A 17,777-nucleotide genomic window follows, 5' to 3' on the forward strand; every position below is an offset into this window, starting at 1 on the left:
AGTTTGTATCGGAAATATTTGTGATTCTGGTGATAACATTTGTATTGTTTGCTCAAAAAAGAAGTATACATGTTACACAAAATCAGATTACAACAATGTGATTCTTTCCACAACAATATCAAACCCCTATAGCTAACAAGGCATCAAACTCTGTAAAACGATTGTGAGGTCACGATTTCACCGCCATGCAGAATATAACACGCAAAATTATGGTCATTGTAATGAGACATCATTCGTTTCACTTCATCATTACATGAAAGTCACTTCAAGATGAACTGGACAGTAGAATCAGTGCATGTTTTCTCTATCGAAGGTAACACATTTCCGATCAGCAAACCATGGCAGTCTGCATTTTACTTTTGAGTACACAATTCTCGAGGACAAAGGTGTTATAGCTGACTTCTCTACTTCAGCATGACATCAACGAAATAAGCATTCATGGAGATTCATCAACCATGTCATCTATCACTCTCATCTCTAACTCTTCTATGATGGTGCCCAAAAGTATCTCTATCACGATCTGACCTACTGTCTTTTCCTCTACTATATTTGTCTTCCCGGTGATGGGATTCAGACTCATATTTTCTTGGTCTCTTCTCACTTCTCCAATCACGTTCATCCCTGGAGTCTGGCTCACTGTAGCTGGACCTCGACCTTCTATCAGTATTTGAGCCATCACGTGTATCCTTAAGCTCCAACTGTGTTTTAACAACTCTTCTCTCATCATCTTTTGCATTAAATTCAGCTCTTTCATTATTGCCCTTCCCCTGTGAATATCGATAGCCGTCACTACCTCCATGACCTTGACGAGATGACCTGCTCAGCATGATTAGGTCGCCCAGATCTTCTATCCATTTCTGGATTTTGAAACTTGTCCTGCACCCACTTTGAAGGTCTATCTTCTTCAGCACCCCATCCCGTATTAGCAGCTCTCTGATTCAACACAAGTGAAGATTATATGAGGGAGTTGGGGTATTTGAGCTCAAGACTAAATCATAGGAACAAGCTAAATCAACCAATGCCTTCACCAAATCCTTTCCATTAAGGAACAAATCAATATCTAAAACCAAGACAATCAGTCATATCTGTTGTACCTAACAATTTCACAAGACCATATAACCAGATAATGTTTAACATGAAGCACTTCCCCGATTGTAGAAGTAGAAAACTAAATCATATGAGCATAAATACATGTTTGAATGGATTTACAAGTAAAAAACTAAATCATATGAACTTAAAACACATGTTGAATGGATTAACAAGGGATAAAGAGAAATAGATATCTAGTTTAGCGAAGCTTTCCAGATATTGAAGATTTGCGGAACGACCAAATAAACTTATTATTAAAAACATGCAGTCACACATCAAATGGTTTATGGAGTAAAATTTTCTACTTACCTTACCTGTTTATATATTTGGTCCCATGTTTCTGGGACATGAACAACCATAGAAATGTAAGACTACATACTTATTGGTTTTATAGCTTTCTAACATGTTGGTCAGTGTATAATGATTAGAAGAATATTAACATTAAACAAGAGGGTAAGAGAAAAAGAGAGATCCTAATCTTCTTGTAACTTTTGACATATTTCCATAATGCCTTGTAGGCATAATTACCATCTAGCTAAATTCTATCAATCTTTCTGAGCCATGTTATAAGTAGCCACAATCAGTCTTACAGAAAAATCCCTCTATCCTAAGATACCATTCTCCACAAAGTCCTAGCTGTTATTCATGTCTAACAGTTTCCTGTAACATTTTCTTCTTGAGCACATGATAAAATTCTCTGTTTCGTACTGAACTCTAAACTGTTCAAACAAAGAAAATGAGCAGATATTTCTTAAGTCTAGCCTAACTCAGCAATCTAAAAGCAATGGTAACGTCATCTTTCTACCATGTTTCCATCTTTTAACTCTTATGCAGCTGGTTTTTCTATTATAAAAAAAAAATAAAGACCATTTGGACCATTAGGTTGCAGCTAAGTTCAGTACTGAAACGCTCAGGTTCCTCGTTGAACCAACCAATAGGTAGGTAAGGTTTTCAAACCACTAAACTCCCTTATATGATTGAACAATCATTTCTTACAATAATTTGCTGACACTAGGCAAATTTTATATGAAATAATATAAAAAGAAATTGTAACAGGTTTGGCAGCTCAATAACATTTGAAGCAACTGATATTTTTTTCTTTTCTTATCCTGACAGCGGTAAGCTCAAGAATAATCAGAACCTCCTCCACCTGAACTAACGGAGCAACAAATGCAACACCATAACCATAAAATCAATATCATTTTATTACAAACTAACATGTTTTACATTGAACATACAAATTTATACCCCTTAAACTTAGCATAGCACTTAAGTGTGAACCATAAAGTAAGACTGTAAGAGCAGTAAAAAAATCATTGTTTAAATACATACTTGCTCATCATGAGAAAATTTGCAGCTGTCTCCGCGATTACACTCTCCTTTCTGAAAAGCTCGACAGACACCTCGTTCCTCCCTCTTCTGCTGCTTTGTTTCCTCATCCTCTTCCTCCAACTTTTTGTATTTGGTCACGTGATCAACCCTAATAGTCCGACCCAAAATTTGAGCTCCATTTAAATTGTCTGCGCATTTACCCAAAATAGACATGGAAGACATATTCAGAAGAATAAAATTGAGGCATGAGGTAAATAGACTGACCAACAGCGAGATTTGTGCTTCTTTGATCCTCATAGGCAACAAAAGCAAACCCTTTGGACTTTCCAGTAGCTTTGTCTCTGACTAGGTTAACATCCACAATCTCTCCATACCTACATAGAAATTGAGCACAAAAAAAAAAAAAATCAAATCCTATCAACACAATAAATTACAAAGAGAAACTGTATATATGCAGCTGCAGGGGAAGAAAAAGATACAAACTTACTGCGCAAAGACGGCTAGGAGATCACCTTCAGTCAAGTCAAAGGGGATGCCACCAACATAAACATAAGCAGAATCTCTGTACTTAGCATGCCATGATGCATCTTCTGATATTCCTAGAGTTGCCTCCCTTTTGTTTATATTCTGAATACGTTTCACCAATGTCAAGGGATTCATGGCGAGAATGGTGAGATGAAGGCGGCGGCAGTGAGTGTTGAACGGCGAGGGTTCGCTGGATTTAAGAGAGAAATTCAAATTTTGACGGGAATGAATAATAATGTGAGGAAAGAGAAGAAGAAGACAAGGGCGACAGCCTCTCTCTTTTCTTTTCTTTTTTTCTTTTTTTTTCAGAAAAAAAAAAAAAAGGCGAGATGTATTATTATGTGGGTCTTTTACTTTTTTAGTTGGGCCAAAGTTTGGGGTTCAGTTAAATTGGGAATGAGATTTTATTGTTGGGCTTCGTACCAGATTGGGACATCTTAAGAAATTTTTTCACATGATGTAATTTTTTTTAGGGTTAATTGCCCATAAAATACTGAATTTTCATCCAATTTTGATTTTGCACACAAACTTTGAACTGTAGCGTGAAAATTATTAAACTTTAGATTTTATCTGATTTTGCTACTAATCCAATTTCTGGTCAAATATCAGACTAATATGACGTGTCCAATATTTGACGTGACGTATTTATTGTTAATTTCTTATTAATAAAAAAAACACAAAGCAAATAACCCAAATTGTCAATAACTTAATATATCAAATCAAATAATAGTATTTTTTTAACTCTCAAGTTTAAATCAATTTTTTTCTAGTTCACTATTTCACAACTGATTACTCCAATATATAAAATAGAAGTCATTCAATAGTATAAATATATATACTCCCTCCGTCCCACGAATCTTGACACATTTTGCCTTTTTGGGCCATCCCACGAATCTTGACACGTTTCCATTTTGGTTATTAATTATTACCTTATCTCTCCTACTTTATCACTTTTATTACCTTCTCTCTGCTACTTTATCATTTTTATATTTTATTAACTACACACTTAAAACAATAATCTACAACTCCTTAATTCCCGTGCCGAATCCAAACGTGTCAAGATTCGTGGGACGAAGAGAATAGTTTATAAAATAATTAATCTTTAGATAATGAAAATTTAATAAACTTTATTACTTAGCTAAATAATTTTTTAGATTATATTAAGTTATTAATAATTAAAATGTTTTTTGGCTGACACACCTAAAGTCGAAAAATCCCCTTACTATTATTGAATTTATTCAATTAATTAATTCAACTTAAAAAAATACTTGATTTAATATATTAAATTATTGACAATTTGGATTATTTGCTTTGTGTTCTTTTTTTATTGATAAGAAATTAAATAAAAATATTATTTTTCCAATTAATTGTCACGCAAGAATAAATATGCCACGTCAAAATTGACACACCATATTATATATTAGCTTGGTATTTGACCGAAATTTAGATCAGTAGCAAACAAATGAATTACTGAATTTGAGGGGCATTTGGTAATCTGCTTTCTGAATGGATGCCGACTCTTTAGCCATCTATATGATATGAGGTTGGCCAAATCTATACAAATTGATGATCAGAAAGCCGAATTCGATATGGCTTCACGGATAAATACATATGTAAAACTCAATTTTTTAAGTCTAAGTTCAAAACGACAACATTTTTTGAAGCTGAAATTTTGACTAACAAAATATGAAAAATTGAGCTTACATGGCAACTAAAAAAAAAAAAAATTGTTTTTGGACATAATTCCAATTTGTGAGGATCTACTTAATTTTTTTTTTTTGATAAATTAATAGTATTAAATAAAAAAATTTAAAAGTCGCATCACAGAGAATTTGAATCCAAGACTTTTGGACTTAGGCATCAACCCCTAAGATAGCGAAAAACTGACATAGAGAGTTATAAACCTGATACATATTGGAGTAATAAATTTTGGACAAGACAAATTAAGATGTTCAAACCTCTATGATTGGTAGATATTATAGTGGATAATAATGGCAAAATCCTCGAGTTCCCAAAATATCAAAATCCTTGATTTATTTACCCATGTGAGTCAAGATCCTGCTGACCAGAGCTTCCTTCTTGCCAGTAACCGGAAGGTTGTGTACATTCAGGTAATACTTCAGTTCTGACACTGTCAACTCCTTCAACTGCCAAAAATACAAACAACCATTTAAATCTTCATTTCCGCACACAAATGGAACTATTTTACTTTTTCCCAAAAGCATAAATATAAGAATATAAAACTACTACTGAGACTATCGACCATTATTTAATCTGGGAGATATAAATAATAGCGAAAGGCCAGTGTCACCTTTCCATTGTCCGCAAGTTTAGGCCACTCATAGTTTGCATACTCCTTAGTTGCATGATCGGCAATTGCTTTCCTTTTTTTGGAGGCTTCACTTGTTTTTTCACTGCCCATCACGTCATTCTCCTGTTCGAAGTTATCTCCATACACGCAAATCTTGAGCTCTTCTAATGCTTTCACAACACCCGGTCTTCCAAAAGAATAGACAAGCCAACGTTAAGTACAGATTTAAATGATAAGCACAGAACAAGAATGGTGGAGAAGAATACTGATAGTGCAGCTTACGACATTATCAAATCTCACTTACCTGGCCAAGCCTTCTTCATCGGGAAGCGTTTCATCCTTGACATCAGGCATTTCATCTTCATCCAGAGCTAGAGCCTGTAACACAGCATAGTGTTTCTGCAGGGCTGTAAAAGGAATTGAAATAATGTTGTTAGTAGCAGACTACAGAGGGCTTGGCCTTGAAATATATCATTTCAGGATTTTAAGCAGCCACTGATTGTTGTTTCCATGCTGCTGCTTGGTTCTTAAATTGCAACAAATACAAAACATCAAATATTGATTCTCCATTACTTTGGACAACTGACATCAAATATAATAATGCTCATCCATGTTTCTCGGGATAATCCATAAAACAGAGGTTACCAGGGTTCGCAAATTGGCATACTGAAAAGTTTTTCAGTTCAATGCGCTTCAGTAACGAAGAGGCACTCTTTATTTGATCTTCAGATGCTCGGGGTGCCAAATGAGTTGTATCAGTGTGTAACTGCAGACCCACCATATTGTCGTCAATGTTAAATTCTCCCATTGAGAAAGTGAACATAAGTACTATTACCTCTTCAATGGGTCTGATATCATCAGAATATGGAAGATATATCATATGCATTCCAGGTGGCTCAATCTGACCACTGGGACTCATTACCTCATCCTAGAGGCAATTACAAAGGCAATTGTAATATTCAGATTTGGTCTGTTTGGAATAGTGGAATCAAACTAACAACCATTGAAGTCATAATGCTGAACAGTTATTGAACTAATCGTTGCTCAAGATAAAAGATACCCTAACTAATATAAGAAGAAAGAGATAAAAGATCTAAGGGATAAACTATGTGAAGCCTTAATCTTGATTACAGGTATACTCTAGTACAAAAAATACATAAGGAGTTTATTTATTTCATTGAATATAATTTCACAATTCTAGAATAAGCCAAAATAGCATCTCAGATATGATGAATAAATTTGATTCATAGTTGAGTTTCAACTATATAAAAGCTAAGCTCAAATCACTGAAACATATTACTTCATTATTTAAAATGACTTCTTACTTGTGCAACTAATGCAACTAATTGTGGATGTGTGGAACTTCCATAAAATGCAACAGCAAATCTGCAAGTCAAAGTGAGACATTATATAAATTAAAAACTCAAAGGCAAGATCGTTGCAAGAACCCAACATCCAACAGCGCTTGCTCAAACCTGTGACAGCAGACTTGTTACCTCAAAACGGTCGAAACAGATTGCAAAGAAAGCAAATTAAGGCCCCAAAGGTGGGTCGAGGGGTTTGTCAAGGAAGGCAACAAGGGCCAAAGAAGGGGAATTATTACTTTTGATTAATTATCCCCTAATATTTCTTTTCACATTTCAGGATCATTGACCAAATAACATGAGGACTTCATATCAGGCCCACAAACATTTACCTATATGCTTGAAGTAATGGTTAGAAAAGCCATATGTTAGTGGTTGTTGAAGTTCAATGGGAAAATTGGGCGCTTCTCAATTTAAGTTTCCCACATGATTCTAAGGAAGAAAGTAACTCAACCTAACCTTTTACCCCCCCCCCCCCCCCCCCCCCCCAACACCCAAAAAAAAAAAAAACAAATGACTGAAGCAAAACATACCCCCCCCCCCCTCCTCCCCCCAGCACCCAAAAAAAAAAAAAACACAAATGATGAAGCAAAAACAAATGACTGAAGCAAAACATAATATCTTTTCAAATAATTCCTTTAGTCAAATATACTCACCGCTTCAGCCGCAACATGGATCTATGTAGAGCAATGAAAATACAAGTACTTCCAACCACTTCCTGCACGAAAACCATAAAAATAGAGAAAAATCAGAACAATTGCTGCAATTCGTATATAAGGTGAAACAAGAAAATGATGCTAAATCAGAATAAAAAAATACTCCCTTCGTCCTCCAAATGTGACCCATATTTTTCCTTTTTGAGCCGTCACCTGTGTCATTCTCAAATGGGAACTCATTTGGGAGACAGAGGGAGTAATTGGCAAGAAGATTAGCTAGGCTCTTAGTACAAGCAACATGCAAACTTCCTTGATTGAACACAATTCAATTGAGAATCCATCAACCCAATTCATACAGGAGCTCATAGCACATAATCAAGACAAGAAAAATTCTAAAAGTGATAAGAATATAGTAACCTCATCACTAGGAAAAAGAAAGGTGGATGGTCTCAAGTTGTGGTAATCTTCTAAGCAACTTAAAGGCTTGAAACCAAGGAGACGAAGCTGCCCAGTAGACACCCTCTTGATTTCAGAAAGTTCATTGGCTGTGAACATGATATTTTCACTGGCAAAATAAAATGCAAGTTACTGAATACAAAATCAGATAAACAAATTATATGGCAATAAGGACATGTTTACAACGACTGAAGCCAAGAAGCTGTCTGGAATAATGCCCTGAATACAGAAGAATAATTGCATCTAAGAAATAAAAAAGGCTTTCATGAGAGCATTGCCATCTGAAAAAGAGAAAAACGCTACAAAAATTTGTAGTCATTGTTTTCCTAAATACGTCATGACATTAATATTTTGATAATTAGCTTCCTATCCTTGAAGAAAACATTAAATGGTGGGAAATGCAGCAGATTGAAGCTCACAAAGATTTCCTTTTACGTAATTTTGACATTCAAATTCAGTTCAACAATTGGCATCATGTTAGACTAATATACCATCATAAATACAGAACTACAGCTCTGAAGAATCAAATCTATACAGCCAATGCTTCTTAACATAAAGGTCAACTCAATAGAGTAGCCTCACTTTTTGTAAGTCTGAAAATATTTTGGAGGATCCTGCAGCAGAGCACCAGTATCTGAACAGAAGAACGATCTCTCTGCCTGGAAAATCGTGAAAGTCAACACTGGTATCATAAGTTGCGTTTAAGTAACTACTAGAACTAATACAACTCTTTAATTGACATTGGAAAAGAACTACAAGGTCTTAACTTCTAAAAATTTCAAGCAAAACTACTTTTCCTTACAAAATACCTTTATAGGAAGGTTGGTAACTGAATCGAGCCAAGTGATATTCCCTGAGTGGAAAAGAAAACATAAGAGATGCTTCACATTAAGGGAATACAAAGAAGAACACAGAAGTAAAACAGACCAGGATTGGTTGGACGAACAAGAGCATATGTATTTAGTTCAATGGATTTGCCAGCAATGATGAAGTTAATTCTTCGAACTTTGCGTTTTCTGAACATACGCTTTCTCAGCTGATTTTTTATGTCCTCAAATCTGGTACAAGAGGGCTTTGTGAAGATAAATGGAAGAGAGTAAACAAGCAAGCACAATTGAAGTATCCCTTGATATCAACAATATCCATCTCTCCTCTTGTAATTAACAAAGATGGAAAACCCCTTACCACCAATTGGAAAGTATGCATGCCATGATAAATTGAGTACCAATAGAAATGTAAATGATGGATCCACAAGCAATGAATCTGCTTTCCTCTTGACTTAAAATAAAATATGCAGCTATTTTACTAGATCAATAGCATATTCCAATGATGCACTTATTACCTTTAATAATATCATTACAAGATTTGTTAGAAGGAGACACGTAGCATAAAGCAAACATAAGGAGAAAACATAAGAACTATTACTTAATGGTAATGGTATTTGACTTTATCTTTACATTCAAACTTTAAGTATCTGAGTAATCACTTGCGAAATAATCTTTTGTAACCATAATCACCATTGTTATCCAATTAAAAGTACAACATATACATAAAATATAAGTTACATCTGATTCACTCAAATTTCTACAAAAAATAAAGAAACTGGATTTATACAACAGAATAAATTACATCTGCTTGGAATGTTGAACAACATAAGAACATGTCAACTTAACCAAGTTTATAATCAAATAGAAATAATTACCAAAAATCTGGATCACCAAAGCAAAATTAAGTTATAGGCAGCTTAGTCCCTGGGCAAGATTTTGTTAGATCAGACAGGGGAAATTAGAAAGGAAACTGGTGGATTCAAACCTTTCAGCAGCTAAGGCCTTAAACTCAGCCAGATTATTTCCCTCTAATCCCAATAAGTCCTGAATATATGAGAAGCCGAATCAGATGTGCAATTACAAATATATAAACTCAAATACAAATATATCAGGAGGAGGGGAAAAGCTTGTGAGCATGAACCCACAGCATAAAAAGTAGACACATTGAAGTCATCATCTGGTTTACTCAAGGGAAGGAGTTCAATTGAGATTCCAAGATCTTGAGCATCCTGAAAAGAACCCAAAATAGCTTCTTCAAGTTTCTCATAATTTTCAATGCACAACCTATGCTGAAAACAGCATATTTAAACCTCAAAAGTTTTACTATATCTTTAAGAAACACAATATTTTTTACAAATTTAGATGCATGAGCATGAGTGACACCTTACTTTGGCACGTTGTATTGTTGTTCTCATCATATCCAGTTTTGTCACTCCCTTCATATTCCCAAAAGGATCATCTTCATTTGTAAATAACAAAATCCTTTTGTCAGCTGTTTTGGTAGACCTGATCGAATATATCATTATCACCAAAATTATATGAAGATAAATATCTGACAATTGAAATAAGCAAAATAATATGCCCAAAAAGTTAAATAATTGGGTATCATTGTGATTCTCCATATTTAATATCAAAGTACTCATTGCAAGATCACAAATAAAGTATACCCTTTCCGTAACAGTGCTTGTGCAGCCCAAAGAGCATTGTAAAGAGAATTATCACGAGTTCCCTGGTAAGATGCCATACTTGCTCCCGATTTGTTTACTGAATGACTCTGTCCTCATAAAGAATCAGATAAAAGGGGTAAGCCTCAAGACACCAAAAAGAAGGATTTTCATAGAATGAGAATTCCCAATCATTAGGTTCTCTAAATTAAGAACAAAATAATTTTCAGGATAACCAATTGATTTTTTTTTTCTTTTTTTTCATTTCATTATACAGTGTTATGTGGAATGAAAACCATAGTCATATTTTTTCACAGATTGGTTATTGGTAAATTATCAATCTCATACTTGAAATTTTCTCATCCAATACACTGTTTCCATTCTAATAAATTACTGGAAATGAAGCTAACCAAAGCTAATCACAGCTGACCTTGTACGTAGTCAAATTCTTTGATAAGCCTGGCTGTTGGTCGATCTAAATCCTCTCGTTCAGGAACATTAAAAACATATACACCATTCAAGTCCTGCAGATTCTTCTTTTCCCTCTATAAATCAAACATTTAAAATTCATGAGACAATGGTACTTCAGTAGTAAAACTAGTTTTTAAATCAAAAGATTAAGTTCTATCAATTGAATACAAAACGTAGTTTGGTTTTTGGGCAACTAGGTGAATGATTCTTGCTTCAAGTATAATAATTTATCCACCTTTATCTCCTTCTCCATGCATTTTTTAAATACTGTAAATATAATTCTTAAAGACCTATGTTCAAAGAGGGCATCTAAAGGTGACAACAAATCAAACATATCCATTTTCCTCATAAAAGATGGTAAAAGTATAGGAGTCCAAAGGCCCCAAAGCTTACAGTGTTAAAGAAGCATATTGCGACTTCATCATAAGACCTATTGATAATTTGAGTCTTCAAGGACGCCAATATGCTACTGACAGCAACTTCAAAGTGACTAATATCGTTCTGATCTTCCTGCACAAATCATCAGTCCCTCATTAGAAGGAATATCATAAAATCATATATATGCTAATATTCTAATACATCCTGCTTGGATGTGTCCATGCACAGTATGCAGCACTCTTAAAACTATTACAAATAAGTGACATAGATCGTCGTTTAGAATGAATGACCAGCAAACCAAACAAGCCCATAAGAAATAGGACTTGATGCTTATGTCATACAAATTCAAATAAAACTGAACAAAGAGATAAACAAGAGAGAAATAAAAGCTTAAAAATAAAACTATACTTAGAGGGTGTTAGGTTGAGCTTATAAGCTCTCTTTAAAACAGTTTATAAATTGTTTAGGAGCTTATAAGCTCCTTCAAAGTGTTTAGCAAAATAAGCTTCTAACAACTTATAAAAATAAGCTTCAAGAGTTTATAAGCTCCCCAATAAGTTCCTCTACCCCAACTTATTTTTTTATAATCTTATACGTAATACGGAGTAATCATTTTATAAATATAATTCAACTATGGTTTGTTACTTTCATTATATACCCCTTTCAAGGTCATCTCTTTTTTATTTTCTATCTCTAGCTTATAAGCTCAATTATCTAAATACTTTGACAACTTATAAGCTCTTCAAAAACTACATCTTATGCACTTAAAATATCTTATAAGTTGTTGGAGTCTATGAGATCTTTAAAACAAACTTAGCCAAATACCGTCTTAATCATGAAGCATATGATAAAACAAATTCTTAAGCCAGTGAAGGGAAGAAAAATAAACACAACGCAAAACAAAAAATTAAGGGGTGGGGAAAAAAAGCAAGAAAAACTAACTGAAGGGCAAGTGGTGGAGAACATTTTTGGGGAAGCGTCCACCAAATACACCAAAAACTCTTTAGTGGCATTTCTCTCCTGCGCATTTTTTCAAGCAATTTGTTAGCACGCTAGAATTGAGCATTTGCACCAAAATGAAAAGAGGAACTGCTTTCTTTGATCAATATAACCTGGTAGAATTCATTTTCGGGGTCGTCGTCGTCGCCAAAAACATCTTCGGGGTCGATATCCATGAAAAATTAAGCTGGTAGCAGGCTGTCGAGAAGAGCAGGTGCGATTCTTAGAGAAGTAGAATGAAGGAGTGGTTTTTCATTTCATTTTTTTGTGATTTTATAGTACGGTATTGGCTCTTCGGAATCCCGCCTCCTCTTGGCTCTTGCTCTGAGTGCTTGAGAAGCTTCGGCTTCATTTTGTATGGTATCAGTTTTTGCCCCCTTAATTTAGTCGTTTTACCATTTAGGGGTGAAATTTTGCTAATTCGATCAATTTTGCCCTGAAATTTTATGGAATTAAAATAATGGGATCTATATCTATAATACTACTATTAAAAAGTAAACTCTTAATTTCAAATTAATTTCTTTTATTTCATTTTCCATTGTTGTATTCTTTGTTATGTTTTGAGATTCCGATGTTAGAGATTAAAACTTACCATTATTCAAAAATCAAATCCTAATAACTATTTGAATTGTTTTTAAATTATAGCTCAAACTTTGGCCTTATATCTACTGTTAGAACTCTTGATCATATAAGTTAAGTATTTTTTATTCTATAATTTAACTTTAAGACTAACACTATTTTTAATTGTGAATTCAAAATTTAAAACTTGAATTCATGACTAGTACTAGTTTTAATTGTGTATTCAAGTTTTAAAACTCGAATTCACAACCACACCAATTATGTAGCTATGAATACGAGTTTTAAAGTTTGGATTCACAACTAAAATTAGTACTAGTTGTGAATTCGAGTTCAGTGGATAATTTCTAAATTTTTTGGTAATTAGGGATGTCAATCGGGCCAGCTTATTGAGTTTCGGGCTAGCCCTATCGGGTTACAAGCTATTTGGGTGCAAGCTAATCGGATTGGAAAAAAATTCAGGTTAAAAATATTTAACCCTAACCTAAATATTTGGGTTTCGGACTAGTCGGGCTCAAAATTTTATTTTTAAAAGATTTACTAATATATTTCTCCTGACAAGTATAATAAGTAACATTTCAACGTCACTTACATTGCATAATAGCTAATATGCAAGTCTTAAAGATATAAAGATGCAATATTTTTATTAGATAGTAAGTACTCTTTTTAAATTTTTACATCTAAATTTTTTATGTTAAGTATTGAATTAAAGATACAAAGAAGTGAAATGATGAGTATAGCTTTCAAATATTGAATCAAAATACATTTCTTAAACTTTTGAAAAAAATATCTTATTATACTACTCCCTCCGTCCACTAATTGTTGGCATACTTTCCTTTTTGGTCCGTCCACCAATTTATGTCCTACCCATTTATAGTAAGTCTTTATAATTTTTTAATTGGTGGGTCCCAATAAACAATACACTTTTTGTCCACTCAATTAATAAACAATACACTTTGTGGGTCCCTTTCTTCACTCAACTAATAAACAACATATTTTGTGGGTCTCTTTCTCCCCTCACTACACTTTTTCTTAAAATCCGTGTTTTGCCTTCTAGGCCAACAATTAGTGGACGGAGGGAGTAATTTTTATAAGCAAAATAATAAAGTTGAAAATCAAATGACAATAAAATTTTCATATATTCAAGCGAACACATTATTTTCGGATCAATTCTATTGGATTTCGGGTTAATTTCGGGCTGACCTTATCCAGTGTCGGGCTATTCGGTTACGAACTATTTGAGTTGTAATTTTTATTAAGTTGAAAATTTTCAATTCTAACTCTTTTGCATTGGCGATTTAATCGAGTCAGTTCACGAATTTCGAGTTGAATTAACATCCCTATATACGAAGAATAAAATAATAAATGTGATTAATTTTTAATTTTAATAAATATTTTTAATTTTTATAATTTTAAAATGATCATTTTCAAAATCTACTATTTTAAAAATCCATTGTTTCCGATGATTTACAGTAATAAAAGTTCAGCTTCCGCCTCAAAAAAAAAAGTACTGCCTCACACCACAAGTCACACCGTTTGGTCCAAATCAATGAAACAAAGACATATTTAGTAGAAAAGTGACGAGATGCTTCCGGAAAATACAAAGAAACAAACACGCCATTGTTTCCCATTCCAAAAGCAGTAGCAGAAATCAGCAAAAGCGTGTCACATTTCCATGGTTCGTTACAATTTGGGTGTATTTTGAATTAAATTTCAACAACTCCCCCTCTTCACCAATGTGTAATCTTCTTATCCATAATAAATATGCTCTTTTTATTTTAAAATATTTTAATAGAATTCGTGATAATTTTTATATAATGAAAAAATATCCCACCATTTAAAAAAATAAATAGTTGAAAGTAAGAGGTATATGTAAAGACAAAAGATAAGTAAAAAAATATGAGACCATATTTAAAAAATAAAATGTCATATTTTTTATGAACACAATAAAAGAAATAAGTGTCATACTTTTTATGAATGGAAGGAATAATGTTTATCATTTTTACATAAATGAAAAACATTTGACCTAATTCCAATTCGAAAGCTAGATAATTTCACACCAACAAATTAAGAAATTATTTTTTGAGAACATAATCGACAAATGCATCGATTATACTTTTTCCGCCCCAAAAAGTAGTCTTAAAAAAAAAGTCACAGATTTTAATAAAAGTGATTGAGTGTGTTGTAAGTTAAAAAAAATATGTCACCTAAAACTAATATTATTAATAATTATAATATGAATGAAAAAAGATTGTTACATATTGGTAAAATAATTAGTGTATAGTATTAAAAGAATATGTTGTAGCCTGTAGGTAATCTCTCTCTTTCTATATATATATATATGACTTGGGGGATTGGAATCGAGATGGAGTTTGAATCTTATTTCTCACTATATATAGATAAGAGTTTGCACCGTTTTGTATCATTTCGAAGATTGGATAATATTTATATATAAAAATGAACCTTAATAAATATTTTTGAGGGACGTAGGTGGAAGTATATCAATCATATCAATAAGCACGATGACAATTGGGTCTTGTTTTATATGATGGTCGACATGGGGACGGCATTAAATACGATCGTACATGAATTTATGTGTGTATTATATAGATGACGATTATGTTAATTGAAAGTGTATTAGTTTGGAATTAAAATTTTTGTTTTGTTTGAAGTAGCATCAGCATATAGTTTAATAATATTTAAATCATATTTATGTGATCATTTTGTTTAAATACAAATTTTTAAATAAAGTTTCTATGCAACATTCAAATAATTCAAATTTTTAAATAAAGTTGTTTTCATAAATAAAATTGATTAATTTATTAAGTTTAATTTTATGATATTGAATGATGATGTTGCATTATTTTAGTTGGGTTTCAATTTTAATAGTCTGAAAAATAGTTTTATCGGTGAGTCTTAGTGTATACATGCCATGTAATTTGAATACACGTGAAAATAATTATTATCAATGAGCAAGTCGAAAAATAAAGGGTTGAACCTGAGATATATGTCGTTCATTTTCAAAAATAAAATATACTCCAAAATTAACCTCTTCAATTTATGATATCAATAAACTTAAATAGACGTGCTACTACAAAATTAACCTCTTCAATTTACTTTTATTTTTTATTTAAAGAGAATCAATAATGGTTCTCCAATTAATAATTTTCCAATGAGTTGCTTAATAGATATGTAATTGTCAATTGTCAATCTAATATTAAATTTAATTAATACATAATAATAACAAATATGTTATAAATAAATGTAAAAATTCATACAAAAATTTAATAAATTTAAATCATATTTGAAATTCTATTTTTAAGATATATATATATATATATATAATTATCTATAAATTTATATTAATATAAATTCCAACTTTTAAAATTTATTTTTAAGCTAAAGAGTTCTAAAATGAACAAATATAAGTTTGATATTTTTAGTTGCATTAAATTGTTATAACAAAAAAATAGAAATAGAAAATATTAAAAATGATGTCTAACTTAAATATAAAAATTAAAATAAAATAAATATTGAAAAAGAAAAAAAGAAAAGAAAAAAGAACCGTGACATTCAAAGAAAGGAGGTAGGAGAGATGAGAGATGAGAGATGAGATGAAAGAGAAAAAAAATAAAATTTGTGACTTTAAATGATAATAACTTATTTATTTTATTTTATTTTAATTTTTACATCGAATTAAAAATCTTGTCGTCATCTTTAATTTAACATCCATATCAAATATGTTTTTATAAATCAAAGTTGATGATTTCCAAAAAAGAATCAAAACAAAAAAAATGAAAAGTGAAGAGAGAAAATTTTTTATGGGAAAAAGTTTACACATGTTTTATATTATCTCATATAGATATAGATTAATTAATAGATATCTAATAAATTGTGGGATAAATCATGGGAGAGAGAATATAGTTAATAACCGTTAGAGATAATACTAGGGAGAGAAAAATATATATTAGATAGAGAAAATATGGCGATAAAATTTTGCCATTAAAGTGCTCTCTTTCATATAATATATAGATATGTAGATTTGAATATCATTGATATTTGAATGTGTTGATATTGACATGGTTTGGCAGAATTTGACCCATTAAACGGTCTATCACAATACTATTTCTATCTTAATCTTCATATATTATCTAGCTAATTAATATGAATTTATACGTATAAGTTTTATTATATTAATTCCAAAAAAAAAAACATAGGAAAGAGAACACAATAGATAAAATTAAAGAATATGACTAGTAGAATCTTTTTTTTTTACTAGTAGAATCAAATTCACTCGTGCCTCACATAAATAGTCTTGCTTGTAAATAAGTAATTCCTTCACATTATTGATGCATAGGCCTTCTTAAGTGAGAGAGACACATAAGCAATTTGTGTGTTGTTTTGTTTTGGTTTAAAGTTTTGATAGAAATCTATCTATTATTAAATAGAATACATATTTAAGGCATCTCCTTCATTCTCTATCCTATGTGGCACTTCCACAAGTGAGTATTTTGATCATTCTCAATTCTATATTATATGACATTTTTACATATTTGCTTAATCCATCTCACATTGAAATTATCCTAAACTTCATCAATTCATAATCTATATAAAAGGCTCAATCTTCATGTAGACATTAGGCCATTTATTTTTGTTGGGAACCTTGTGGAATATCCTAACCCTTGTTTTGATGATACCAAAATTCATAGGACTTAAATGTAATAGACTAGAATCGTTTTTGAACTCAAGTGTTAGAGTTCGTTTGTAGTTTAGTTGCGGTGTCAAAGACTGAAGACTGAAGAACGAAGACTGAAGACTGAAGACTGAAGACTGAAGACTGCAGTTACCAACTGAAGTATCAGTTGAAGAATCAGTTGAAGACTGATTATTTAATGCGCGCCATGGACTGATACTAAAGTCAAGTATCAATTGAACATTCCTCCTAGGACTGATCTTCCAACGTTCAGAGGAAGCCATGTACGCTCAAGTACAGCCGCATTAAATGCAGAGATATCTCAATATCTTATCTCTGCAGAGGTCATTCCTATCTGGTGGTTACTTTTCAGAGATGTCACATCTCCTGTCCATCAAAGAGAGCCGTTTCCACACAGACAAGGAACCTCGAAGGT

At 32.2% G+C, this 17,777-nt stretch overlaps 2 protein-coding genes across 2 annotated transcripts; both read right to left on the reverse strand.

Moving 5' to 3' along the window:
• Positions 1 to 175: 175 nt before the first annotated feature.
• Positions 176 to 3,247, reverse strand: LOC130998041 (zinc finger CCCH domain-containing protein 42). The gene is made up of 4 exons (XM_057923479.1): positions 2,909 to 3,247; positions 2,686 to 2,795; positions 2,422 to 2,609; positions 176 to 933 (listed from the first exon to the last, which is right to left on the reverse strand). The coding sequence occupies exons 1-4, from the start codon at positions 3,079 to 3,081 to the stop codon at positions 790 to 792; spliced, it is 615 nt and encodes a 204-aa protein (XP_057779462.1). The 5' UTR covers positions 3,082 to 3,247; the 3' UTR covers positions 176 to 789.
• A 1,567-nt stretch (positions 3,248 to 4,814) lies between these two features.
• Positions 4,815 to 12,383, reverse strand: LOC130998056 (ATP-dependent DNA helicase 2 subunit KU70). Its single transcript, XM_057923494.1, is given in 20 exon segments — positions 4,815 to 5,093; positions 5,258 to 5,444; positions 5,562 to 5,664; positions 5,903 to 6,023; positions 6,093 to 6,185; positions 6,583 to 6,643; positions 7,278 to 7,339; positions 7,695 to 7,842; positions 8,316 to 8,392; positions 8,543 to 8,586; positions 8,661 to 8,791; positions 9,546 to 9,604; positions 9,706 to 9,789; positions 9,949 to 10,066; positions 10,228 to 10,292; positions 10,294 to 10,334; positions 10,655 to 10,769; positions 11,089 to 11,205; positions 12,016 to 12,093; positions 12,186 to 12,383. Coding segments are annotated over 20 exon segments (1,881 nt in total). The 5' UTR covers positions 12,249 to 12,383; the 3' UTR covers positions 4,815 to 4,979.
• Positions 12,384 to 17,777: the final 5,394 nt, after the last annotated feature.

Source organism: Salvia miltiorrhiza, chromosome 1 (genome assembly GCF_028751815.1).
Source record: "Salvia miltiorrhiza cultivar Shanhuang (shh) chromosome 1, IMPLAD_Smil_shh, whole genome shotgun sequence".
Lineage (NCBI taxonomy): Eukaryota > Viridiplantae > Streptophyta > Magnoliopsida > Lamiales > Lamiaceae > Salvia > Salvia miltiorrhiza.

Bases quoted from the DNA above. Each gene is read 5' to 3' on its own strand.
- LOC130998041 (XM_057923479.1), bottom strand. From the start codon at position 3,081: ATGAATCCCTTGACATTGGTGAAACGTATTCAGAATATAAACAAAAGG. The intron at 2,796-2,908 runs GTAAGTTTGTAT...ATTTCTATGTAG, and splicing joins CTCCTAGCCGTCTTTGCGCA to GTATGGAGAGATTGTGGATG. The intron at 2,610-2,685 runs GTCAGTCTATTT...GTAAATGCGCAG, and splicing joins AAGCACAAATCTCGCTGTTG to ACAATTTAAATGGAGCTCAA.